The sequence below is a fragment of the Xyrauchen texanus genome, chromosome 3 (assembly GCF_025860055.1).
Source record: "Xyrauchen texanus isolate HMW12.3.18 chromosome 3, RBS_HiC_50CHRs, whole genome shotgun sequence".
Lineage (NCBI taxonomy): Eukaryota > Metazoa > Chordata > Actinopteri > Cypriniformes > Catostomidae > Xyrauchen > Xyrauchen texanus.
In genome coordinates, this window is record NC_068278.1 from 58776249 (window position 1) to 58799564 (window position 23316).

Consider the following 23316-nt stretch of genomic DNA (forward strand, 5'->3'; position numbering starts at 1 on the left):
CTTTGAAGTGGCCGCGTGGAATGTAACGCGCAATAATGGAGCGATTGTGACGTGACTTTATCGATAACAAACGTGAGATAAATACTTCCAGAATATCAATAGTGATCTGTTTGAAGGTTCAAACTCTGTGTTTGAATCAATGCCCACTTTAAAAATCTGTCAGCTGTCAATCACTGGCTGTCAATCACATTTCACATGTCAGTCATGTTCACCTGTCACTGATACAGGTCAACCCACATAATACTAATGTGGCTTTTGGGTGTTATAGCAAGTGTTTTAACAGTGTTTAATAAACAGTTTAACGGCTTACATTGTTAATTCGATTCTTTAATCTGAAAGCGCAACACTAGATGAAACAATTAAGCAAATAAACGTGCAATCCAGCCCAATTCTCTGGAGACATTTAGAGGACTGTTAGGAACTGAGTGTGTGTTTTTGCTGAGCTGTAATTGGACAGTGCGTAATGTCTGGCCGGAGCCCGCCACTGCAGCCAGGACAATGAGGGATCCTGTGCAGCGATTGGCCGGGCTCTGGCCGTGGCTACTCATGGCCGCCTTGCAGGTGGCGTTGGACCACACCGGGCTGGAACTAGCCGCTGCAGTGGACTCCGAACGATCCGCCACCAGAGCCGTGATCAAGGTGACTCTTCTGAAGCAGGAGCCCAGCAGCAGGACCATCACCCTGGAAGGGGTGTTCGCCGGGGGCAGCGCTGGCTATGCCGAAGGGAAACTGATGCAGGTAAGTGGAAATGTTTCCAAGGTTCTTTCTCTGATCTGATTGGTGTTTCAATCATGCCCAAACCTAGACACAGTGGAAATGAGGGACTATTGATGTCCACCTTATTCATCTTGGGTCTTGGATGCTTCGGAAGCTTGGAAGTTGGGGCAGGATGCTTAAAAATGTCTGAACAACATTGCATTTGGATAACAAAATATCAAAGCAAGTGGCATTGGAAAGAAAGATATCACAAGCACACTTCATGCAAAACATTTCACACAAATAAGTTACACTCGGGGGAAATATGACAAAAAAAACCTGTTAATTTTACGGTAAAATTACCGTAAAATTACCCCCACCACACCCCAACCCAAAAGAAGCGATACCCACCGTTCAGGCTTTATGGGATGTCATTTTGATGCCTGTATATTTTACGATACATTACCGTCGTTTTTATTACTAAATGATAAACGTCATATATTAACCTTCTGAAACGGTAAAAATCGGCTTTACTATTTATTTATTTATTGTTGTTAATCACCTCATTAATTGGCACTAACAGCACAAACACTATCAGGATAATACGTGAAATAAAAATTGTGCAATCAATCGACATCAAATATAAAACAGAACACCCCAAATGACATAATTGATATTAAAAATAAGAAACATAACTATTCCCATAAATTTTAAAGAAATGTAACCGGTCACGCGGTGAAGTCTGGGAATGCCCGATTGTTATTTTTTACTGTAATTTTAACAATAATTTACCATATAAAGTACATGTACTCTCTTGTTTAATATGATATACATTTTTACCGTTAATTATATGGGAAAATCGTACTTTTTACATGTAATTTATTTTTTACATTTTACAACATTTTACCATAAAAAATAGTTGTCTTTTTAAATATATATATATATATATATATATATATATATATGATATGTAGCATTTTTACAGTCGTTTACCGTTAAAATTACAGACATTTTTTACAGTGTAGGATTGAAATCATAAAACTATTGAGTTTTTCTGTGTCAGATCAACCAAAAAATGTAAACGCCATGGATGAATATTTACTGAGATATCCATTATTTTGTAGAGGAATGACTATTTTTGCCTCATTTTGGAGCAAAACTACAGGTCTAAGAAATAACCTTATAAAGCTGTCCGCATCATGATTTTATATTTCCACAGAGATTGGTAGATCTATTATTAAAATCAGTGGACTTCAGCACCTCTTGTTGCATTATACCCCAATGGTGTGAGCCCAAAAATTGGGAGAAAGCACTTTTTTGTGTTGTTTTTCCAAAGTTTGACAGCCTATAACTCCAGAAGTATTAGAGATATCGTGATATGCTTTTAGATTCTGAACAAACAGTCCATATTACGTCTTCATTTTATAGTCGCGACATGATTTAATCAGTGATATGGGATTATATTTATATTCTACTAGTATAAATCATGTCCAATGGAATGACCCCCTAGCGACGAAACTAATTTGGATACGTTCTCCGTAGTGTCAAGTTCAAGTCCACCTTAGTTGAGTCCGAGTCGAGACCAAGAATTGTAAGCTTCACTTTTTTGTTAGGCCTGTAAACCCTCCAAAAATTGGCCCCATTCACTTCCATTATAAGTGCCCGACTGTAACCGCAATTTTTGCATTTTTATAGAAAATGTGGGATGAGTCGAAATTATTTGAGTGGTAATCAGGGCTGGACTGGGAAGAGAATTTGGCTCAGGATTTTACATAGCAGCTGGCCCAAAAGTTGTTGAGCGGGGGGGTGTTCGCTGCCCTTTTCTGCATAACGCGGCGCAGTTTTGTGGTGCGTTCTACATAACGCAGCAGATCATTTGAGCTTATCACGGCCCATTTCTCGACCGCTCGGTTCTCCCGATGGCCGGTCCGCCCCTGATAGGCCCCAAAGTGCGTCTGCCCACCGGTAAAATGCCCGGTATGCCAGATTACCAGTCCAGCCCTGGTGGTAATCAACATTATGCCACAAATGCTGTCGATTGAGCCGAACTTGTATTGAACATATCATATTCCTTTAAAAGCCTTCGCCTCAAGTTCAAGTCATGTCCGAATCCTAAAGGGTCCGAGTCCGAGTGAATCTGATTCTAAATCTGAATTAAAATGACATCTGTAAACTCAACACTAAGCCGTTATATCTCCTGAAAGACTGATATATCTATCGTCAATGAAAAATGGATTCGCAGATGCCACTTTGAAATCTAAAGCAATGAGATTCAGACATTTTTAAGTGACTTTAAATGTATAAATATTTTGTGGGGCCACTCGTGGTCTTATGTCTTCTAATATGTCCATACCTTTCTGATATTTTAAATGAAACATTGTGACATTGCTCGTATGATGCTGTGTGGAGGTCGGATCCTTTGAGATGATGTCCGGCATGTGGAACCTCTCGCTTGGGAAATGATCCTATGCATCCGTTTGATTGCCGAGATCTCCACCCAGGCCTTATTGACGGTGATAGATTTGTGGTCTTGTAAACTGTTCGGTCTGTTCTCTGAGGTCATAATGCCAGATGTTCAGTCTTTGAAGATCTGGAGCGGTGCAGCTCTCAATCCAGACAAAGCCAGAGGGGATGCGCTAACTGTAAATGTTTCTTGAAAGGTTTTTCCCCTTTAGGAAAGAGTTACTACGCCATAAAATAGACTGAGACGATGTCTTAGAGTGTGTGTGTGTGTGTGTTCTTGAGTGTACCAGAACTTGTTTGAACAAACCTAGAAACTAAAGGTGTGTTTGCGAGGGGTATTTTTTGTATTAAAGCTGTTCTGCTGCAGTATAGCACCAGGAATCATGTTACGTTATTTAACACGTACAGAGAAACGCCTTTCAGTACATTTGATTTGGACACTTCAAACGGTATTGCAAGTGGTGATGAGATTTTCTGGTGCCACCACATTGCTCTGATATTGTGGTTGGTTGCCAAAGCATTGCAGTGTGGTTGGTAAGGTGTTCGGAGTGGTGTTTAGTGCACTGCTCTGTGAATGCTGGGGTGTTCTGGGTGGTTGTTGACTGGCCCAAGTCAAAATAGCCTATAAAATATCTCTGTTATTCTGGTCTCGAGGTCGATCCTTTGATCCAATGAAAGTCTAATGAATTTTTTCATGCATCCTTTTTTCTTCCCCCCAACCATTTAGATTTCTTACCAGATCATTCACTTATTACTACAAAACTCATAATGTGTATTTGAAATGACATGTTGTCTTATGAACAACCAGTCAGTAACTGAGTCTCTGTAAACACCGTGAGTGCATTTAACACACCAATAAGTCTATTAATTTAGTCAGATTCTTCCAGTCACCGCTCCAACTAAAAAGAGCCTGCTAATAAGAGTCATTTGTTTGAGAATCGGACTACACTGGTTGTGCTGTATGTTGTTGATTCACTAAAAAGAACCTGCTCAAAAGAATCATTTGTTTGAGAATCGGATTACACTAGATGCACAGTAGCTGTCGATTCACTAAAAAGAACCTGCTCAAAAGAGTCATTTGTTTGGGAATCAGACTTCACTGGTCATGATGTAGTTGTCAAGTAAATTTTATTTGTATAGCGCCTTTCACAACAAACATCGTTTCAAAGCAGCTTTACAGACGATCAGTATTATCAGCATAGTTGTTGATTCACTAAAAAGAACCGGCTCAAAAGAGTCATTTGTTTGAGAATCAGACTACACTGGTTGTGCTGTATGTTGTTGATTCACTAAAAAGAACCGGCTCAAAAGAGTCATTTGTTTGAGAATCAGACTACACTGGTTGTGCTGTATGTTGTTGATTCACTAAAAAGAACCTGCTCAAAAGAGTCATTTGTTGGAGAATCAGACTACACTGGTTGTGCTGTATGTTGTTGATTCACTAAAAAGAACCTGCTCAAAAGAGTCATTTGTTGGAGAATCGGACTACACTGGTTGTGCTGTATGTTGTTGATTCACTAAAAAGAACCTGCTCAAAAGAGTCATTTGTTGGAGAATCAGACTACACTGGTTGTGCTGTATGTTGTTGATTCACTAAAAAGAACCTGCTCAAAAGAGTCATTTGTTGGAGAATCAGACTACACTGGTTGTGCTGTATGTTGTTGATTCACTAAAAAGAACCGGCTCAAAAGAGTCATTTGTTGGAGAATCAGACTACACTGGTTGTGCTGTATGTTGTTGATTCACTAAAAGAACCTGCTCAAAAGAGTCATTTGTTTGAGAATCAGACTACACTGGTTGTGCTGTATGTTGTTGATTCACTAAAAAGAACCGGCTCAAAAGAGTCATTTGTTGGAGAATCAGACTACACTGGTTGTGCTGTATGTTGTTGATTCACTAAAAAGAACCTGCTCAAAAGAGTCATTTGTTTGAGAATCAGACTACACTGGTTGTGCTGTATGTTGTTGATTCACTAAAAAGAACCGGCTCAAAAGAGTCATTTGTTGGAGAATCAGACTACACTGGTTGTGCTGTATGTTGTTGATTCACTAAAAAGAACCTGCTCAAAAGAGTCATTTGTTGGAGAATCAGACTACACTGGTTGTGCTGTATGTTGTTGATTCACTAAAAAGAACCTGCTCAAAAGAGTCATTTGTTGGAGAATCAGACTACACTGGTTGTGCTGTATGTTGTTGATTCACTAAAAAGAACCTGCTCAAAAGAGTCATTTGTTTGAGAATCAGACTACACTGGTTGTGCTGTATGTTGTTGATTCACTAAAAAGAACCGGCTCAAAAGAGTCATTTGTTGGAGAATCAGACTACACTGGTTGTGCTGTATGTTGTTGATTCACTAAAAAGAACTGGCTCAAAAGAGTCATTTGTTGGAGAATCAGACTACACTGGTTGTGCTGTATGTTGTTGATTGTATTATAATGCAGTCATTACCAGAGAATGTGTGGTGTGTCTAAAAACTAGTATCTACATGCAAAATCTAAATTGTGAGTATAAGTGCATGCAGAAGTGTGTTGTGGTTACAAATCTAGGTTAGTAATTCAAAGGTTAAAGGTTCAAACCTTGGAAGTAGTGCTTAATTAACTGGTGAGTGGTCGAGGTTGTACCCTTGAGAGGTTCTTAACCCAAAGAAGCTACAGGGAGGCGCTTTACATTGGAATAGAGACATCTGCCGATGCGTAACTAACTAGCAAGAATATACAGTTGGGTCAATGTGTATTTGATAGCAGAACTGGATCACTCTCTTTACTGAGAGCTTGTTGCTCAGATGCTTTTTGTTGCAGCTGCAACCTGTGGCAACAGGCCTGTGTTGCCTTGGTGCATTGTCCTCCTGCATAATGTTCCCTCCTCTAGGGGACACAGTGATAGAAGCAGGTGGGGGTATAACCGGAGGAAGTTTCTGTCGTTTCTTTCTTCACTTTTTCCCTTTGTTCCTTTGGACACACTGCATGAATCCCACATTATGGCTTCTTTTTAGAAGAATAATATTGCATTATATGCAGTGCAATTATGCCATGCATCAAATTATGCCATGCACTCCTGTTGTGCGATATAGTTTGCTCACTCAAGTATTTCTGCAGATTTTTTTTATTCTGGGTTAAAAACATTTACACACATAAGCATATATGTGTGTGTGGGGATAAGGGATGGGGGCGTGGTCATGTGTCTGTTTGCGGGAGAGAGGGAGTGGTGTGGCTCGTCAACCTGGCATAATTTCTAACAGCTGTTTCTCATTACAGTGATGACGGGGAAGTTTGTTTATTTTGAGAGTGTTTTTGAGTTAAAGCACAGAAAGAGTGCATGCGCTGTGCACAAAGGCAAAGGAAATAAAAGCCTACCTGAAGCGTGTCACTGCTCCATACCCGCATCTGAGGTAGTGTTACTCTGGTGCCGAGTGATCGCTGGTGATCAAGATCCTCGCCCGGCATCCTGCAAAACCAGCATCAACCCCTCGCCAAGCTGCGGCTGGAGTTGGAACAATGTTTCCAACTCCTGCTCCGGGCCCGTGCGGAGGAACGAGGACACGAGGGGGTTGCAGGTGCCCCCGGAGCCCACCCCGGATGTCCAACATTTAACGGTCACCCTTGTTAAAATGGGGCCGGCCAAGGATCCCGAAGCAGACCTCGACCTCTTTGTGTGGGAATGGCCGCCTGACCAGTGGGCAGCCGGACCGTTGCCACTACTCTCCGGGGAAGTATGGCCATACCGCCTCGAGCACGCCTGGTCTGATCTCTCAACAGACGGCAACGCTGTACTCTCGACTTCTCTGCCATGTTTGGCTGCTTTTAAGGGCTCTCTCTCTGCCATCACTGTTATGAGAAACAGCTGTTTGAAATTATGCCAACCAGGTTGACGAGCCACACCACCCCCTCTCTATAAACCAACATGGCAACTTAGTTATTATGAAAACGTAATGGTAAACTTTGTATTAAAATTATGCTACATAAGCTGCCGATAGAGCTTAACTTGTATTGAACCTGGAACATTACTTTAAAAATATGTTACCTACAAATTGTGACGAGGAGGGGGGCGTGGCTGGGCCGTGATGACGCAGGCCTAGTGCTGAGTTGACTAATCAGCGTAGAGAGATAAGGGTGGCCGGAGATGCCAGTCTGAGAGAGAGAGAGAGAGAGAGAGAGAGAGAGAGAGATGCACATATCTGTGTGTGTGTCTTTGTTTGTTTAGCAGTTTATGTTATGTCTAAGTTCAGTTTGTTATTAAAGTATTATGTTGACTGTTCAGCTTGTTCCCACCTCCTCCTCGCCCATCTTAAAAACCTTGTTACACATCAGTTATTACTAGGCCTGCATGATTTGAACAAAAAGTCATATTGCCATTTATTTTGAAAATATTGCGATTGCGATTTTACCTGCGACACTTAAAAAATATAAGGCTAGAATAAATATATTCTAGCCTATTTTTATTTTTAATTTACACATTTCAGTTTCCATCAAATTGAAATTTGTAATAAAAAAACGAAATATTTTTTGTTAAAGATTGCGCAGTTTAATTCTGAAGGAATTTTGTTATGATATTTGAATGTGTAAATCCTAAAATGATTAGCCCACTATTCATCATCATCATCATCATCATCATCGTCTTTTTTTTTAAACCCAGTCAACTTGAATATTAGTGCTGATGGCGTAGTGGGCTAAAGCAAATAACGGGTAATCAGAAGGTTGCTGGTTCGATCCCCACAGCCACCACCATTGTGTCCTTGAGCAAGGCACTTAACTCCAGGTTGCTCCGGGGGGATTGTCCCTGTAATAAGTGCACTGTGAGTCACTTTGGATACAAGCGTCTGCCAAATGCATAAATGTAAATGTATAGCACGAGTTCAAAGAACTACAATGAAAACCTTGTAATAATGTGTAATTAACGAAATACAGACCAGACAGACCAGCACACACGTGCTGCTCACATTTAAAGCACACACTTTAAAGTGAGCAGCACGTGCAGACTATTTATTTATTTAATTTAATCGCAGTCTTTTGCAGTTTAATTAATGCACAGTCCTATTGTGATTTCAATTTTATTTCGATTAATAGTGCAGCCCTAATTTTTACATTGTAATATATTTAAATATATTTTAATATATTTGTAATTTTTACATTGTAATATATTAAAACGTTCATGCAGGGACATGCATGAACATTTTCAAGTGACTGCGCCAACAAATAGTTTTTTTGAATTAATTTATCAAGACGGACAGTTTAAAGTGATTCACAGAAATGAATCGATATTCAAAAGCGAAAAATGGCATTAAGAGTTGGTACGTTTTAAATCAGAGATGCTAATGTTTAAATAATCATTAATGCTCTCATAATTTAGGAAACATAAAAACCAAATATATATATTTATAAATATGAAAATCCAGTGCTGGGTAGTAAAGGGTTACATGTAATCTATATTAAGTAATCAGATTACAAAATCAAGTACTTGAAATTAGATTGCATTTTTTAATGTTTGTAATAAGATTACAATTACTTTTCATAGATGACATGATTGCATATTAATCAGGCAAAGGTAGTAAATTGTTCATCATTTATTGATCCCACGTAGTCTTCTTTTTAAATAATTTATAATTATTATTTTAATTTGCACCCACAGACCTTTTACCAGCCATAATTGCACTGAAAAGTGATGCGTTTTGTGAATGCACTCGGCTTAAAAATGTACGTTCAACTTTTTAGACTGTTTTAGTTTTTTGTGACTAAACAAATATAAATGGTCTGATCTGTTGTCACACATTGATGGTGTTTAAAATGGCAAAATTGCTGGAGCAAGAACATGTTTTGTGCCTTTTTTATTTTTACTCGGAAGCAGACAAATGGCGAGTTAAAAACATGGACGAAAAATCATTTATTTACATTTATGCATTTGGCAGACGCTTTTATCCAAAGTGACTTACAGAGCCCTTATTACAGGGACAATCCCCCCGGAGCAACCTGGAGTTAAGTGTCTTACTCAAGGACACAATGGTGGTGACTGTGGGGATCGAACCAGCAACCTCCTGATTACCAGTTCAGTGCTTTAGCCCACTACGCCACCATCACTCCATATAAATTCCATTTAGTATGTTGTCTTTAATGCATTTAAGCAGTACTGTCAAAATGGTTTATTCTACTTAAATGCATGTAGCATCAATAAATCAAGAGTGAGATCAGAAGTAATCCAAAAGCACTCCGATTAGATAACCTTACAAATGTAATCTAATAAAAAAAAGACTACATTTTGTGTCATAACATTTTGTAATCGGTACCAAATTACAATTCAGAAGTTATCTACCTTTCTTATTTTTCCCCTTTCTCCCCAATTTGTAACGCCCAATTCCCAAAGCACTCAAAGTCCTCGTGGTGGCGTAGTGACTCGATCCGGGTGGCCTCCACGTCTGAGTCCGTCAATCCGCGCATCTTATCACGTGACTTGTTGAGCACGTTACCGTGGAGACGTAGTATGTGTGGAGGCTTCACGCTAATCTCCGCGGCATCCACGCACAACTCACCACGCGCCCCACCGAGAGCGAGAACCACATTATAGCGACCACGAGGAGGTTACCTCAAGTGACTCTACCCTCCCTAGCAACCAGCCCAATTTGGGTTGCTTAGGAGACGTGGCTGGAGTCACTCAGCACATCCTGGATTCAAAGTCGTGATATTCCCAGCACTGTTAAAATTGTCACATTTTATACAGCCAGTGAAATCACTCTGATTGTGAATATTCAAGAGTATTCCGTTTAAATGGCCCAGCCCTTCTGCACACTGTCCATTTTGACATTTGACTCCGTATTAAACTTCAAGCTAAAACGAGTGAAGCAAAACAAGTCTGTTTGGTTAAGTGTGCTAGATTAGAGCTCTTTCCAGGCGTGTCTGTCTTGGCTATCCTCAGGCTGCTCTGAATTCACCGCGGAGAGAATGACAGCCAGTTTTCATAACCAGCAGTAATTACACATCTCCCATCCCATTTGATCTTCCCGAGCATGTTGTTTCTTTAGGCCACGGATTGGCGAGCTGCGCTACCCAAATTTGACTCTCTTTTCTGGGCCGGTTGGTGGCTCACAGGTGCAGAAAAAAACAAGATCAGGCATGATGATGGTGGAAACGTTTTATTCAAAGAGAAAAGGCCTCTCCTCGCAGCCTCTGGTCTTCAATGCAGGCTGATTGTACGTGGTCTGTTTATTTTGTATTACAAATTTGACATGGTATTTTTGTTTCTGATGTGGTTTTATTTCAGGTTAAATCCAGGACTATGTTACACATACGGTATATATTTACAGGGTAGGAATGGTTACTTTTTAAAATGTATTCCACTACAGATTACAGAATACATACTGTGAAATGTAATTTGTAATGCATTCTAAATACTTTGGATTACTACTTCAGCTCTGGCAGATTTGATTTGCTCGTTTGAATGTAAGTAATGCATCATAAAGTGTTTCACCGCTGTTCAAACAATCCTCGGATCGCATCATTTAAATGGATGTTTTCCAATGAAGCAGACTAAAGATTGTATTAAACAAATGACAGTAAAATGCAAAGCAATCTTTTCAGTAATCGAAATGCTTTTTAAATGTAACTGTATTCTGTAGTGGAATAAAGTTACTAATATTTTGTATTTTAAATACGTACATGTTTTCCGTTACTCGCCAACCCTGTAATCTAACCCTAACCCCTAGTAGCTTTCTTTTTTACCACAGTTTATTATTTTATATCTGTCCAGTTGTAAGGCTTAAAGCATGCAAACTTTAATTAGAAGCACCAAAAGAGTATGGATTCATAAGACACACTTAGAAATGTCTGAATGGCATTGCATTAGATAACTAAATATCAAAGCAAGTATCGTTTGTTTGCAAGAACGATAGAACAAGCATATATCAAGTTTGAAATCGTATAGATACAGTATATTGTTCAATATGAAGTATTGTGCCACTTTGTGTTGTCAATGTCAAACGTTAGTGGAACATGTTCAAGGTTAATGTGCTGAACCACACCTGCGGTTAATCCACTAAAAATCACCATGACACGTTGATCAAAAGGCACTGAGAACAAATGAAAGCTCTAGAAGCATTTGTTGGTGTTTGGCCAACCTAGTCTCATAGTAGTCTCATAAAAGTTTCATAAAATTCTCGTAGAAGACTCAACCTAGTCTCCTAAAAGTCTCAACCTAGTCTCATAGTAGTCTCATAAAAGTCTCGTAGAAGACTCAACCTAGTCTCATAAAAGTCTCGTAGAAGACTCAACCTAGTCTCATAGTAGTCTCATAAAAGTCTCAACCTAGTCTCATAGTAGTCTCATAAAAGTCTCAACCTAGTCTCAACCTAGTCTCATAAAAGTCTCAACCTAGTCTCATAGTAGTCTCATAAAAGTCTCAACCTAGTCTCATAGTAGTCTCATAGAAGTCTCAACCTAGTCTCATAAAAGTCTCGTAGAAGACTCAACCTAGTCTCATAGTAGTCTCATAAAAGTCTCAACCTAGTCTCATAAAAGTCTCATAGAAGTCTCAACCTAGTTTCATAGTAGTCTCATAAAAGTCTCAACCTAGTCTCATAAAAGTCTCATAGAAGTCTCAACCTAGTTTCATAGTAGTCTCATAAAAGTCTCAACCTAGTCTCATAGTAGTCTCATAGAAGTCTCAACCTAGTCTCATAAAAGTCTCAGTAGAAGTCTCAACCTAGTCTCATAGTAGTCTCATAAAAGTCTCAACCTAGTCTCATAAAAGTCTCATAGAAGTCTCAACCTAGTTTCATAGTAGTCTCATAAAAGTCTCAACCTAGTCTCATAAAAGTCTCATAGAAGTCTCAACCTAGTTTCATAGTAGTCTCATAAAAGTCTCAACCTAGTCTCATAGTAGTCTCATAGAAGTCTCAACCTAGTCTCATAAAAGTCTCAGTAGAAGACTCAACCTAGTCTCATAGTAGTCTCATAAAAGTCTCAACCTAGTCTCATAAAAGTCTCATAGAAGTCTCAACCTAGTTTCATAGTAGTCTCATAAAAGTCTCAACCTAGTCTCATAAAAGTCTCATAGAAGTCTCAACCTAGTTTCATAGTAGTCTCATAAAAGTCTCAACCTAGTCTCATAGTAGTCTCATAGAAGTCTCAACCTAGTCTCATAAAAGTCTCGTAGAAGTCTCAACCTAGTCTCATAGTAGTCTCATAAAAGTCTCAACCTAGTCTCATAAAAGTCTCATAGAAGTCTCAACCTAGTTTCATAGTAGTCTCATAAAAGTCTCAACCTAGTCTCATAAAAGTCTCATAGAAGTCTCAACCTAGTTTCATAGTAGTCTCAAAGTCTCGTAGAAGTCTCAACATAGTCTTATAGAAGTCTCAACCTAGTCTCATAGTAGTCTCATAAAAGTCTCAACCTAGTCTCATAGTAGTCTCATAAATGCCTCGTAGAAGACTCAACATAGTCTCATAGTAGTCTCATAAATGTCTCAACCTAGTCTCATAGAAGTTTCATAGAAGTATCATAGTAGTCTCATAAAAATGTCATAAAAGTCTCGTAGAAGTCTCAACCTAGTCTCATAAATGTCTAGAACCTAGTCTTGTTAATATAAAAAATAAATGGCAAACTTTTACGTGTTGTATTTCACATTTCGCTGCAGTTTCCTGGCAAAAATAACTCTAGAGGCGCTACAACAACTGCATTTTATTAAATTTCATGACTAAAATGGCTGATTATGACTTTATAAACACTTATTTTCGCACTACTACTCACACACTGTTATGATATCGGAACACTTTTACTATAATGAAGAAGGACTTGTTTTACAGACACACCTACATTTACACACTTATTCCGGTGTAATTAGCTTCCACGTTAGCTCACCTGCCGGACTGGACTTTGAACTCATAGGACCGCAATTGGAGTCCAGCCAAACACGTGAGAAGAATGTATCATAGATTCAACATGAAATGATGCGATTGCTTCAGAAATGTGCTTTTTACGTCTCGTTTGCTTTTTTCACACTATCAGTTATGTTTAGGTGTTGGTTAAGGGTAAGGGTGTCTGATTCATTCACATCAAACATCACACTAAGTTTAGGTATCTTTTTTTTCATTAAAACATCCATCTAATATTCACCTTAAAAACTTTTTTTTTTTGGCGCCCCCGCGGGACATTTAGGAAACTGTAGCGAAACGTGTAATGAGGTACATCATTTTGATTTGCAGAAATGTTGCCACCGTAATGTTCATGAGATCAGTCTGCTTTTGGCGCTTGTTTTGTTTTGTAATGCAATGGCAAGCATACATTTTTAAGTGTGAATTAAGTAGGCCATTTCATGATATCAAAGCCACAGTTTGTGTTATTGCTAAATGTTTGACTCAAGGATTTTGACTCTGGCCTTTCTCAGTTGGTATTAGTTTCGGCAATACATTTTATCCAGTTACGATACCTTTGAAGGGCAAAACAAACCGATGCATAGCAGCTTCAGAGTGGTCGGATGCTCAAGAATTCTGATGGGCACAGCGACAAAAGCAGTGCAATGCCCTGATGAAGTGGTGACAAATCCCTGCTCTCCAAACGACTTTGAACTTGGACAGCTGTCAAACAAGAGCGGCGGGTTTGAGGGTTTAGAGGCTTCAAATGCCGCAATGTTTTGAAGTTGACGCTCTGATGGGCACTTCACCCAATTACAAGATGCTAAATCATTGAGTGTTCTTTCCTTCCAAGCTCCATTTGATTTGTAAGTATCCGTTCGCTCTGTGCTTTGTGGTGGAGAGGTCAGCTTAACCTTTGTAATCGCTCACAAATACAGCTCTCTAAACAAAGCAACTACATTTAACTGCTGATAAAAGATCAGATCCTCTAGGGCTGGGCGGCATGACGGTACACTGAAAACCCCTAATAAGTCGACTCTACAATTGGTTGAATAAACTTGTTCCCTCAATTGAATTGAGTAGCGGTGTCTTAAAAACTTAAGGTAAATAAGTTCACTTAGCTTGGTGTAGTTCATATAGAATGAACTTGATTACTTAAGTTAAGGTAACTAGATGCAAGCAGACTTAACTCGGATTTACTATTTAATAACACAATAACACGGCTGATTCTAGGTCAATCATTACATAAACGTTTCCACAGAAATGCATTCATGAATGTACTTCAGTTGCACATGCACAAGGAGAACTGAGATATTTAACAGGGTGCAACTTGACCAACGGTGACACAGATCACCCTAATGGTGACATCACACTAAACGACTATGTGCAACAAAACAACATAAATAATAGGGTGCTACAAAAGAGCTAAACCTCTACGAATTCCTTGTAACAACTATTGAAATGCCCCAATATGTTCCCGTTAACGTGTTATGTTGACATTATTCTAACATGTTATCTACCGTGTTTTTAAAAACTAAAGGTTGATACTGATATTTTATCTTGCCTTCTTTTGATTGTTCTAACAATAAATAGTTTCCATTGGAAACGGATTGTTCTTTTTAACATGACAGACACTATAAAAGATAAATACAAGATAAAACAAACTAAATATGATAACATGACAATTTAAGGGGAAAAAGGCTTTTTTGCTCTTCTAAAACGTTTTTTTGCCGTTCTAAACAATAGAACTTGCATAGCTATTATGATAGAACATTACTAATGTATTATCAAATAACTCGTTGACTCACACAAATGTACAGTTGCTTTATATGCCATGTAAATAAAGAGGTTATTTTGCATTTCTAAAAAATGTCTGTGCTTCTGTTTTTGCACTTCTACACTAGTGGTAGACCGATATATCGGATGTACAGATGAATCGGTGCCGATAGGAACTAATTTCGATTAATTTTATTTTTAAATTCCTCATCAGTAAACCCCATTTGGTGAAATATTGATATATACAAAAATTTACATCTGGCGAATATATTGGCAATAAAAACATTAATTTATTAATTAATCTTATTAATAAGTCGACCTCTATTCTAAACTATAAAACTCACGTTTGACATATTATGATAGAACATTAGAAAAATCATATTATGCATTTTCGACTAGAGGTCGATCGATAGTAGATTTTGCTGACACCGGTAAGTAAGGCGGTGTGGAAAGGCGATAACGATTAATCGTACGATAGTTTTTAAAGTTGATTTATAGAATGTCAAAGATCTTTACTGTGGCGGCAAAGATAAAGACTCCAAAATGAATAAAATAGACTAAAAAAAACTTTTGTTAACTACTGACAAATTTTTGCCGATGACCGATTTTTCCAAAATGTTATGAAAACTATTTTTGAGCACCGATTTTATCGGTAAAACCGATATTTATCGTCTACCTCTATTTTCAACGTGCTCCACATTTTCCAGATTTCGTTTTGTTTTGGATTTTTTATATAACACAAAGACAATAATTGTCTGTAATGGAGTGGTGGTGGTGTAGTGGTCTAAGCACATAACTGGTAATCTGGTAATCAGAAGGTTGCTGGTTCGATCCCCACAGTCACCACCATTGTGTCCTTGAGTAAGGCACTTAACTCCAGGTTGCTCCGGGGGGATTGTCCCTGTAATAAGTGCACTGTAAGTCACTTTGGATAAAAGCGTCTGCCAAATGCATAAATGTCTGTCGGTGCATCCTTAATATTCGCACATGGTTATTAAATACATGCATATAAACTGCTTTCTTCCAGCTAACATTCCAGTTGTGTTGTAACTGTGGTACAAAATTACTCGTACAGCTCTAAAGGATTCTGGTCTAATCACCCAACCCTACTTTTACCTAATGCATAACCTTTTCTGTCATTACCCTCTATCAGACCATCTTTGCTGAGCAACCTAAAAGTGAGTTATTGGATTATAAAGAGCATTGTGTGCACATTAGGATTAGAAAACCTCAATATTTTGGCAGCCTGGTATCTTTCGTGTGACTCCCCACTTTTCTTCTAAATAATGTTCACTTAAAAGCATGATGCTCTCTGTGCGCTCTCTCTAAGACAGATGATGGGGAGGAAGGGATGGATGCGTTAAAGGAGGACATCAAAGAGTGTAACGTTTAAAAACACGAGTCCAGATGATTAAAAAGGAGCTTGTTTACTCTGCGCTTCCGATAGGCCTCCACTCCCCTCATTCAGATGGCTTTCCTGTCTGTATTTCCCTCCTGGAGACTGATAACAGGCCCTCGTGTCCCTCCTCTCTGCTCACGACCTGTTGATGTTTGTCTTCCAGCGCTTTCCGTTGTTCTGATGGTCTGTGTGCGCTGGATGCCCCATGATAGTTTTGTGAAGTTCTCTGCTGCTTTTGGTCAGCTCAAGTGTAAATAGATCAGTGCAAAAGCTTGCGGCCATGATGCAAGTGTGTTGTAAGCCATGAATCAAGCCGACCAGCTCCGAGGTGGATCACAACATTGCAAACTACTATAAATAACGAATGCATACTAAAAGTTAATGTACTTCATTTCTATTGCAAGAGAACAGAGGAAAAATGCAACAATAAATGAAATTGTCACATAATTGCAATGGAATTACAAGCCTAAATGACATATGTGCTCATATTAAACTCTACTTAGACCAACTTAACACCTTATGCATTGAATTTGTTCATTTAAAGCAATTTTAAGGATAAATAAAATGTATTCACGTAAGTGTTTTGTGTGATTTGCATTTGTGATGCATTTTTGAATAATTTATTAGACGACCAAAAAATGCGTGTCACATAATTGACCCATTAAACTAACGATTTAAGGTGGTTTCTTCTCAGTATAGGAACATTTTTAATTTTATAGCAAGTATGCAAATATATAAGTAGTTTGAGAGTGGGTTTATTTCCAGAACAAGACTGTTGCGCTCAGGTGCGGGACCGATCTATAGTAGTGTAAAGCTGTTCACGCGCCAGGCAGGAAGCAACAAGTCATGTCGTGGGCAGGGCTGGATTGGTAATCTGGCATACCGGGCATTTTCCTGGTGGGCCGGCACAGGGGCGGACTGGCCATCGGGAGAACAGAGCGGGCCGGTGGGTCGGCCGTGGAACGGGCCAAATGGGATAAGCTAAAATGAGCTCCTGCATTATGCAGAACGGACCACAAAACGGCGGCGCGATGTGCAGAAAAGGACAGCGAACAACCAATTTTATCACCAAACTATCTGAGCCATGCTATCCACATTAATTGACGACAATTGACTTATTTGTGTATATTTCTTCTCCAAAGAAATTACATTTTCTTCTGGATAATCTGAAGCTGGTTATAAGTGTGGCCCTAAAAGGTTTAGTTGTGATTCTGATTCTTAATACGCTCAAATCTGGACTTTTAAGGCAAATATATCACATTTTCATTGGGGTTTATGAACGCAAACTACAGTACATTCCACCTACTCTTACTGTTGTGTTTTGTGCAACATGGTTCTCCCTAAAATTAGACCCTACAAGGCCCCAGGCATGTGCTAACAGTGTTACCAGTTTGTAGGCAATTGTTTATAAGGGCAGCAATCATTACAGCATGTGACGTACATGATGCGGGTTATGGTACCATCGCTGTATATTTTCCTGCTGCTTGAACCAATCGGATTTCATGCTTTTAAATCCCACTAATAGCTCGTTGTTTCCTGTGTGACATTGTGGAATTCATGTTGACTTGAATTGAATCAGGAAGCCTTTTCTCATCCGGCAGCTGGGACCCTGGCATCGTCTTGGAGTCTTTGTTTCTTTACCATGGCATATGAACCTGTTTAAATAATGTTTCTGTGTAGGAACATGCTCCCTGAATAGGGCTGATATTGAACGAAGGTTCAAAAGTCTTTCAAAGGTGCTTTTGTTGTTCAGTTAACCCTCATTAAGTCCCTAAGTAAGCCCAATTAATCCTCTATCGACTGCCTAATAAATCCATATTAAAACTCTATTAAGCCTTTGGTAACCCTTCGTTAACACCGTAATCCACTGTTTAACACTCTATGGACCCTAATCAGGGTACACACCGTTTTTTATATGAATCCGTTTATGAGTGAATTCATTCTCCATTTCTTTGTTGCATTAGAACGCTTTTGTTTGGAACACAATGCAATTAGATGCCTCAAATGTATCCTAAATGTGCAGAAATCAGTTATTGGATTACAAAGAGCAGGACAGTATACATTAAATGAATAGTTCACCCAAAAATGTAAATTCTCTCATTATTCACTTACCCTGATGCCATCCAAGAGTCTTCAGAACACAAATGAAGATTTTTAGAAGAAGATTGAGCTCTGTCAGGTCCTTATAATGGAAGTAAATGGGTGCCGGCAATTTGACGGTCCAAAAGTCACATTTAAGCAGCATAAAAGTAATCCACATGACTCCAGTCGATCAATGAATGTCTTCTGAAGCGAAGTTACAGAAGTTACCGAATGCACCTTTAAATGAAAGTTCTGTTCAATCGGCAGCATTTGTATCTAGGGTTGCCACTTTTGAAGTTGTAAAACATGGGACACTCCCTCTAGAGTTCACTTGTTGCTGGCTGGCGTTTTCAAACCGTCCCTTACCCACCGGAGGCACATTTTCAAATGAGTTTTAAATTTAAATTAGCGATCTAGAAAGATTTCGAAATTTTAGAAAGATCTTATCACGTGGCTTGTTGAGCGTGTTACCGCGGATACTTCACGCCATCCAACACGTCATTCACGCACAACTCACGACGCACCCCACCGAGAGCGAGAACCACATTATAGCGACCACGAGGAGATTACCCCATGTGACTCTACCCTCCCTAACAACCGGGCCAATTTGGTTGCTAAGGAGACCTGACTGGAGTCACTCAGCACGCCCTGGGATTCGAACTAGCGAACTCCAGGGGTGGTAGTCAGCGTCTTTACCACTGATTTTACTTTTTGTGGTAGTTAATCAACAATATGCCACAAATACTTTTGTATTTCGGATATATTTCGGATATATTCAATCCGGAACAGTACTTCAATACCTTAAGCAAGTATTAAGAGTATTACAATTTCAACTAAGCATGCCATAACTGCAGATTAAACCTGCACAACGTTCAGAAGTTATTTTGGATCATTCTTCCTTACAGAACTGCTTCAGCTCAGACATATTGTTAGGATGTCTGGTGTCTCTCTTGAGGTCATTCACAGCATCTCTATTGGGTTCAGGTCTGGGCTCTGACTGGGACACTCCAAAAGGTGAATTTTCTTTTTTTGAAGCCGTTCTGTTGTGGATTTACTTCGATGTTTGGGGTCATTGTCCTGCTGCATCACCCAACTTCTACTGAGCTTCAGCTGGCACACTGCCACCCTGATATTATCCTGTAGCATATCTTGATAAACTTGGGAATTCATTTTCCCCTCGATGATGGCAAGCGGTCCAAACCCCAAAGTAGCAAAGCAGCCCCAAATCATGATGCTCCCTCCACTGTACTTCACCGTTGGGATGATGTTTTCATGTTGGTATGTACATTTACATTTATGCAAATCCATTTATTTTTATCCAAAGTGACTTACAGTGCACTTATTACAGGGAAAATCCCCCCAGAGCAACCTGGAGTTAAGTGCCTTACTCAAAGACACAATTGTGGTGGCTGTGGGGATCAAACCAGCAACCTTCTGATTACCAGTTATGTGCTTTAGCCCACTACGCCACCACCACTTGTATGTGGTGCCCTTTGTACACCATACATAGTAATGCATGTTCTTCCCAAACAATTCAACCTTACATTCATCAGTCCACAAAACATTTTCCCAGTAGTGTTTTGGAGTGTCAAGGTGGTCTTTGACAAACTTCAGGTGCACAATAATGTTTCTGTTAGAAAGCAGCGGCTTCCTTCATGATGTCCTGCCATGGACGCCTGTTTAATGTTTTCTGTATAGTAGACTCATGAACAGAGATGTTAAACAGTTCCAATGATTCCTTCAAGTCTTTATCTGTCACTGTAGGGCTCTTGTTTACCTCATTGAGCATTCTGCGGTGTGTCCTTTGAGTCATCTTGACTGGACGGCCACTTCTAGAGAGAGTACCTATAGTACTAAATCACCTCCATTTATAGACAATTTGTCTAACTGTGGACAGATGAATATCTAACGGCCACTTCTATAGAGAGTACCTATAGTACTAAATCACCTCCATTTATAGACAGTTTGTCTCACTGTGCACAGATGAATATCTAACGGCCACTTCTAGTGAGAGTACCTATAGTACTAAATAATCTCCATTTATAGACAGTTTGTCTAACTGTGGACAGATGAATATCTAACGGCCACTTCTAGTGAGAGTACCTATAGTACTAAATAATCTCCACTTATAGACAGTTTGTCTAACTGTGCACAGATGAATATCTAACGGCCACTTCTAGTGAGAGTACCTATAGTACTAAATAATCTCCATTTATAGACAGTTTGTCTAACTGTGGACAGATGAATATCTAATGGTCACTTCTAGAGAGAGTACCTATAGTACTAAATCACCTCCATTTATAGACAGTTTGTCTAACTGTGGACAGATGAATATCTAACGGCCACTTCTAGAGAGAGTACCTATAGTACTAAATCATCTCCATTTATAGACAGTTTGTCTCACTGTGGACAGATGAATATCTAACGGCCACTTCTAGAGAGAGTACCTGTAGTACTAAATCATCTCCATTTATAGACAGTTTGTCTCACTGTGGACAGATGAATATCTAACGGCCACTTCTAGAGAGAGTACCTATAGTACTAAATCATCTCCATTTATAGACAGTTTGTCTCACTGTGGACAGATGAATATCTAACGGCCACTTCTAGTGAGAGTACCTATAGTACTAAATCACCTCCATTTATAGACAGTTTGTCTAACTGTGGACAGATGAATATCTAACGGCCACTTCTAGAGAGAGTACCTATAGTACTAAATCATCTCCATTTATAGACAGTTTGTCTCACTGTGGACAGATGAATATCTAACGGCCACTTCTAGAGAGAGTACCTGTAGTACTAAATCATCTCCATTTATAGACAGTTTGTCTCACTGTGGACAGATGAATATCTAACGGCCACTTCTAGAGAGAGTACCTATAGTACTAAATCATCTCCATTTATAGACAGTTTGTCTCACTGTGGACAGATGAATATCTAACGGCCACTTCTAGTGAGAGTACCTATAGTACTAAATAATCACCACTTATAGACAGTTTGTCTAACTGTGGACAGATGAATATCTAACGGCCACTTCTAGTGAGAGTACCTATAGTACTAAATAATCTCCACTTATAGACAGTTTGTCTAACTGTGGACAGATGAATATCTAACGGCCACTTCTAGAGAGAGTACCTATAGTACTAAATAATCTCCATTTATAGACAGTTTGTCTAACTGTGGACAGATGAATATCTAACGGCCACTTCTAGTGAGAGTACCTATAGTACTAAATAATCACCACTTATAGACAGTTTGTCTAACTGTGGACAGATGAATATCTAACGGCCACTTCTAGTGAGAGTACCTATAGTACTAAATAATCTCCACTTATAGACAGTTTGTCTAACTGTGGACAGATGAATATCTAACGGCCACTTCTAGAGAGAGTACCTATAGTACTAAATCATCTCCACTTATAGACAGTTTGTCTAACTGTGGACAGATGAATATCTAACGGCCACTTCTAGTGAGAGTACCTATAGTACTAAATAATCTCCACTTATAGACAGTTTGTCTAACTGTGGACAGATGAATATCTAACGGCCACTTCTAGAGAGAGTACCTATAGTACTAAATCATCTCCATTTATAGACAGTTTGTCTAACTGTGCACAGATGAATATCTAACGGCCACTTCTAGAGAGAGTACCTATAGCACTAAATCATCTCCATTTATAGACAGTTTGTCTAACTGCGGACAGATGATTATCTAACGGCCACTTCTAGAGAGAGTACCTATAGTACTAAATCATCTCCATTTATAGACAGTTTGTCTAACTGTGGACAGATGAATATCTAACGGCCACTTCTAGTGAGAGTACCTATAGTACTAAATAATCTCCACTTATAGACAGTTTGTCTAACTGTGGACAGATGAATATCTAATGGCCACTTCTAGTGAGAGTACCTATAGTACTAAATAATCTCCACTTATAGACAGTTTGCCTCACTGTGGACAGATGAATATCTAACGGCCACTTCTAGAGAGAGTACCTATAGTACTAAATCATCTCCATTTATAGACAGTTTGTCTAACTGTGGACAGATGAATATCTAACAGCCACTTCTAGAGAGAGTACCTATAGTACTAAATCATCTCCATTTATAGACAGTTTGTCTAACTGTGGACAGATGAATATCTAACAGCCACTTCTAGAGAGAGTACCTATAGTACTAAATCATCTTCAGTTATAGACAGTTTGTCTCACTGTGCACAGATGAATATCTAAGTAACTCTTTCCAGCTTTATGCAAAGCAACAGTTCTTGATCGTAGGTCTTCTGAGATCTCTTTCGGTCCACGTCAGCAGACGCTTCTTATGAATGGCAAACTGAAAATATTTGAGTGCTTTTTACAAGTCAAAGTAGCTCTAACCCACACCTCTAATCTCATTTCATGAATTGGAAGTCCAGGTTTGCCAACTCTTACGTCATTAGCATAGGGGTTAACTTACTTTTTCCAACCTACACTGAATGTTTAATGGGATGTGTTCAATAAAGACATTAAATATTATAGTTGTGTGTGTGTGTGTGTGTGTGTGTGTGTGTGTGTGTGTGTGTGTGTGTGTGTGTGTGTGTGTGTGTGTGTGTGTGGTGTTAGCTTAAGCACATTGTGTTTGTCTATACTTGTGAGATCACATTTTATGAGAAATGAATGCAGAAAATCAGCTAATTCACTTTTTCTTAGTTACCATGATACATTTGTGCAAAAGTCCTTATGCACCAGATACTGTATGCAGTAAACTGTAATCATACCTTCCACAACACATGGGGTCAGTTACTGATTCCCACAGTCCTGATGTGAAGTTAAACATCTGTTAGCTGAATATCCTAATATGAATGGCAATGTGCTACTTCACCACCACAACACACATCAAACACCAGTACTGCACATCAGATATAGCCAATTTGTTTTCTTAACTTATAATTACTATGTAATCTCAACACAAACACTTTGTGTAGAAAGAGCCTAGTTGAATTGGGTAAACCCAAAATTAGCTATGTCAGTGTAACTCATACATTACTTTTTTTCTTTATGTACTAACTAGTGTATGTGAATGTTAGC

General features: G+C 39.0%; 1 protein-coding gene and 1 long non-coding RNA gene across 5 annotated transcripts in view; one reads left to right on the forward strand and one right to left on the reverse strand.

Annotated features, from left to right (window-relative positions):
- LOC127631776 (E3 ubiquitin-protein ligase RNF43) overlaps positions 1-23316 on the forward strand; it is a 138777-nt gene that overhangs the window by 541 nt on the left and 114920 nt on the right. For all 4 annotated transcript variants that reach the window (XR_007969016.1, XR_007969015.1, XM_052110112.1 and 1 more), the window contains exon 1: positions 1-738. This exon is cut by the window's left edge and continues 541 nt beyond it. Coding sequence is in view for 2 of the 4 variants with exons in the window: in XM_052110112.1 (XP_051966072.1) it covers positions 499-738 (240 nt within the window). In the remaining 2 variants the exon portion in view is untranslated. The remainder of the gene's footprint in view (positions 739-23316) is intronic.
- Positions 20182-22706, reverse strand: LOC127632000 (uncharacterized). The gene is made up of 3 exons (XR_007969036.1): positions 22247-22706; positions 20613-20956; positions 20182-20354 (listed from the first exon to the last, which is right to left on the reverse strand). It is a non-coding gene; the product is annotated as an uncharacterized LOC127632000 (long non-coding RNA).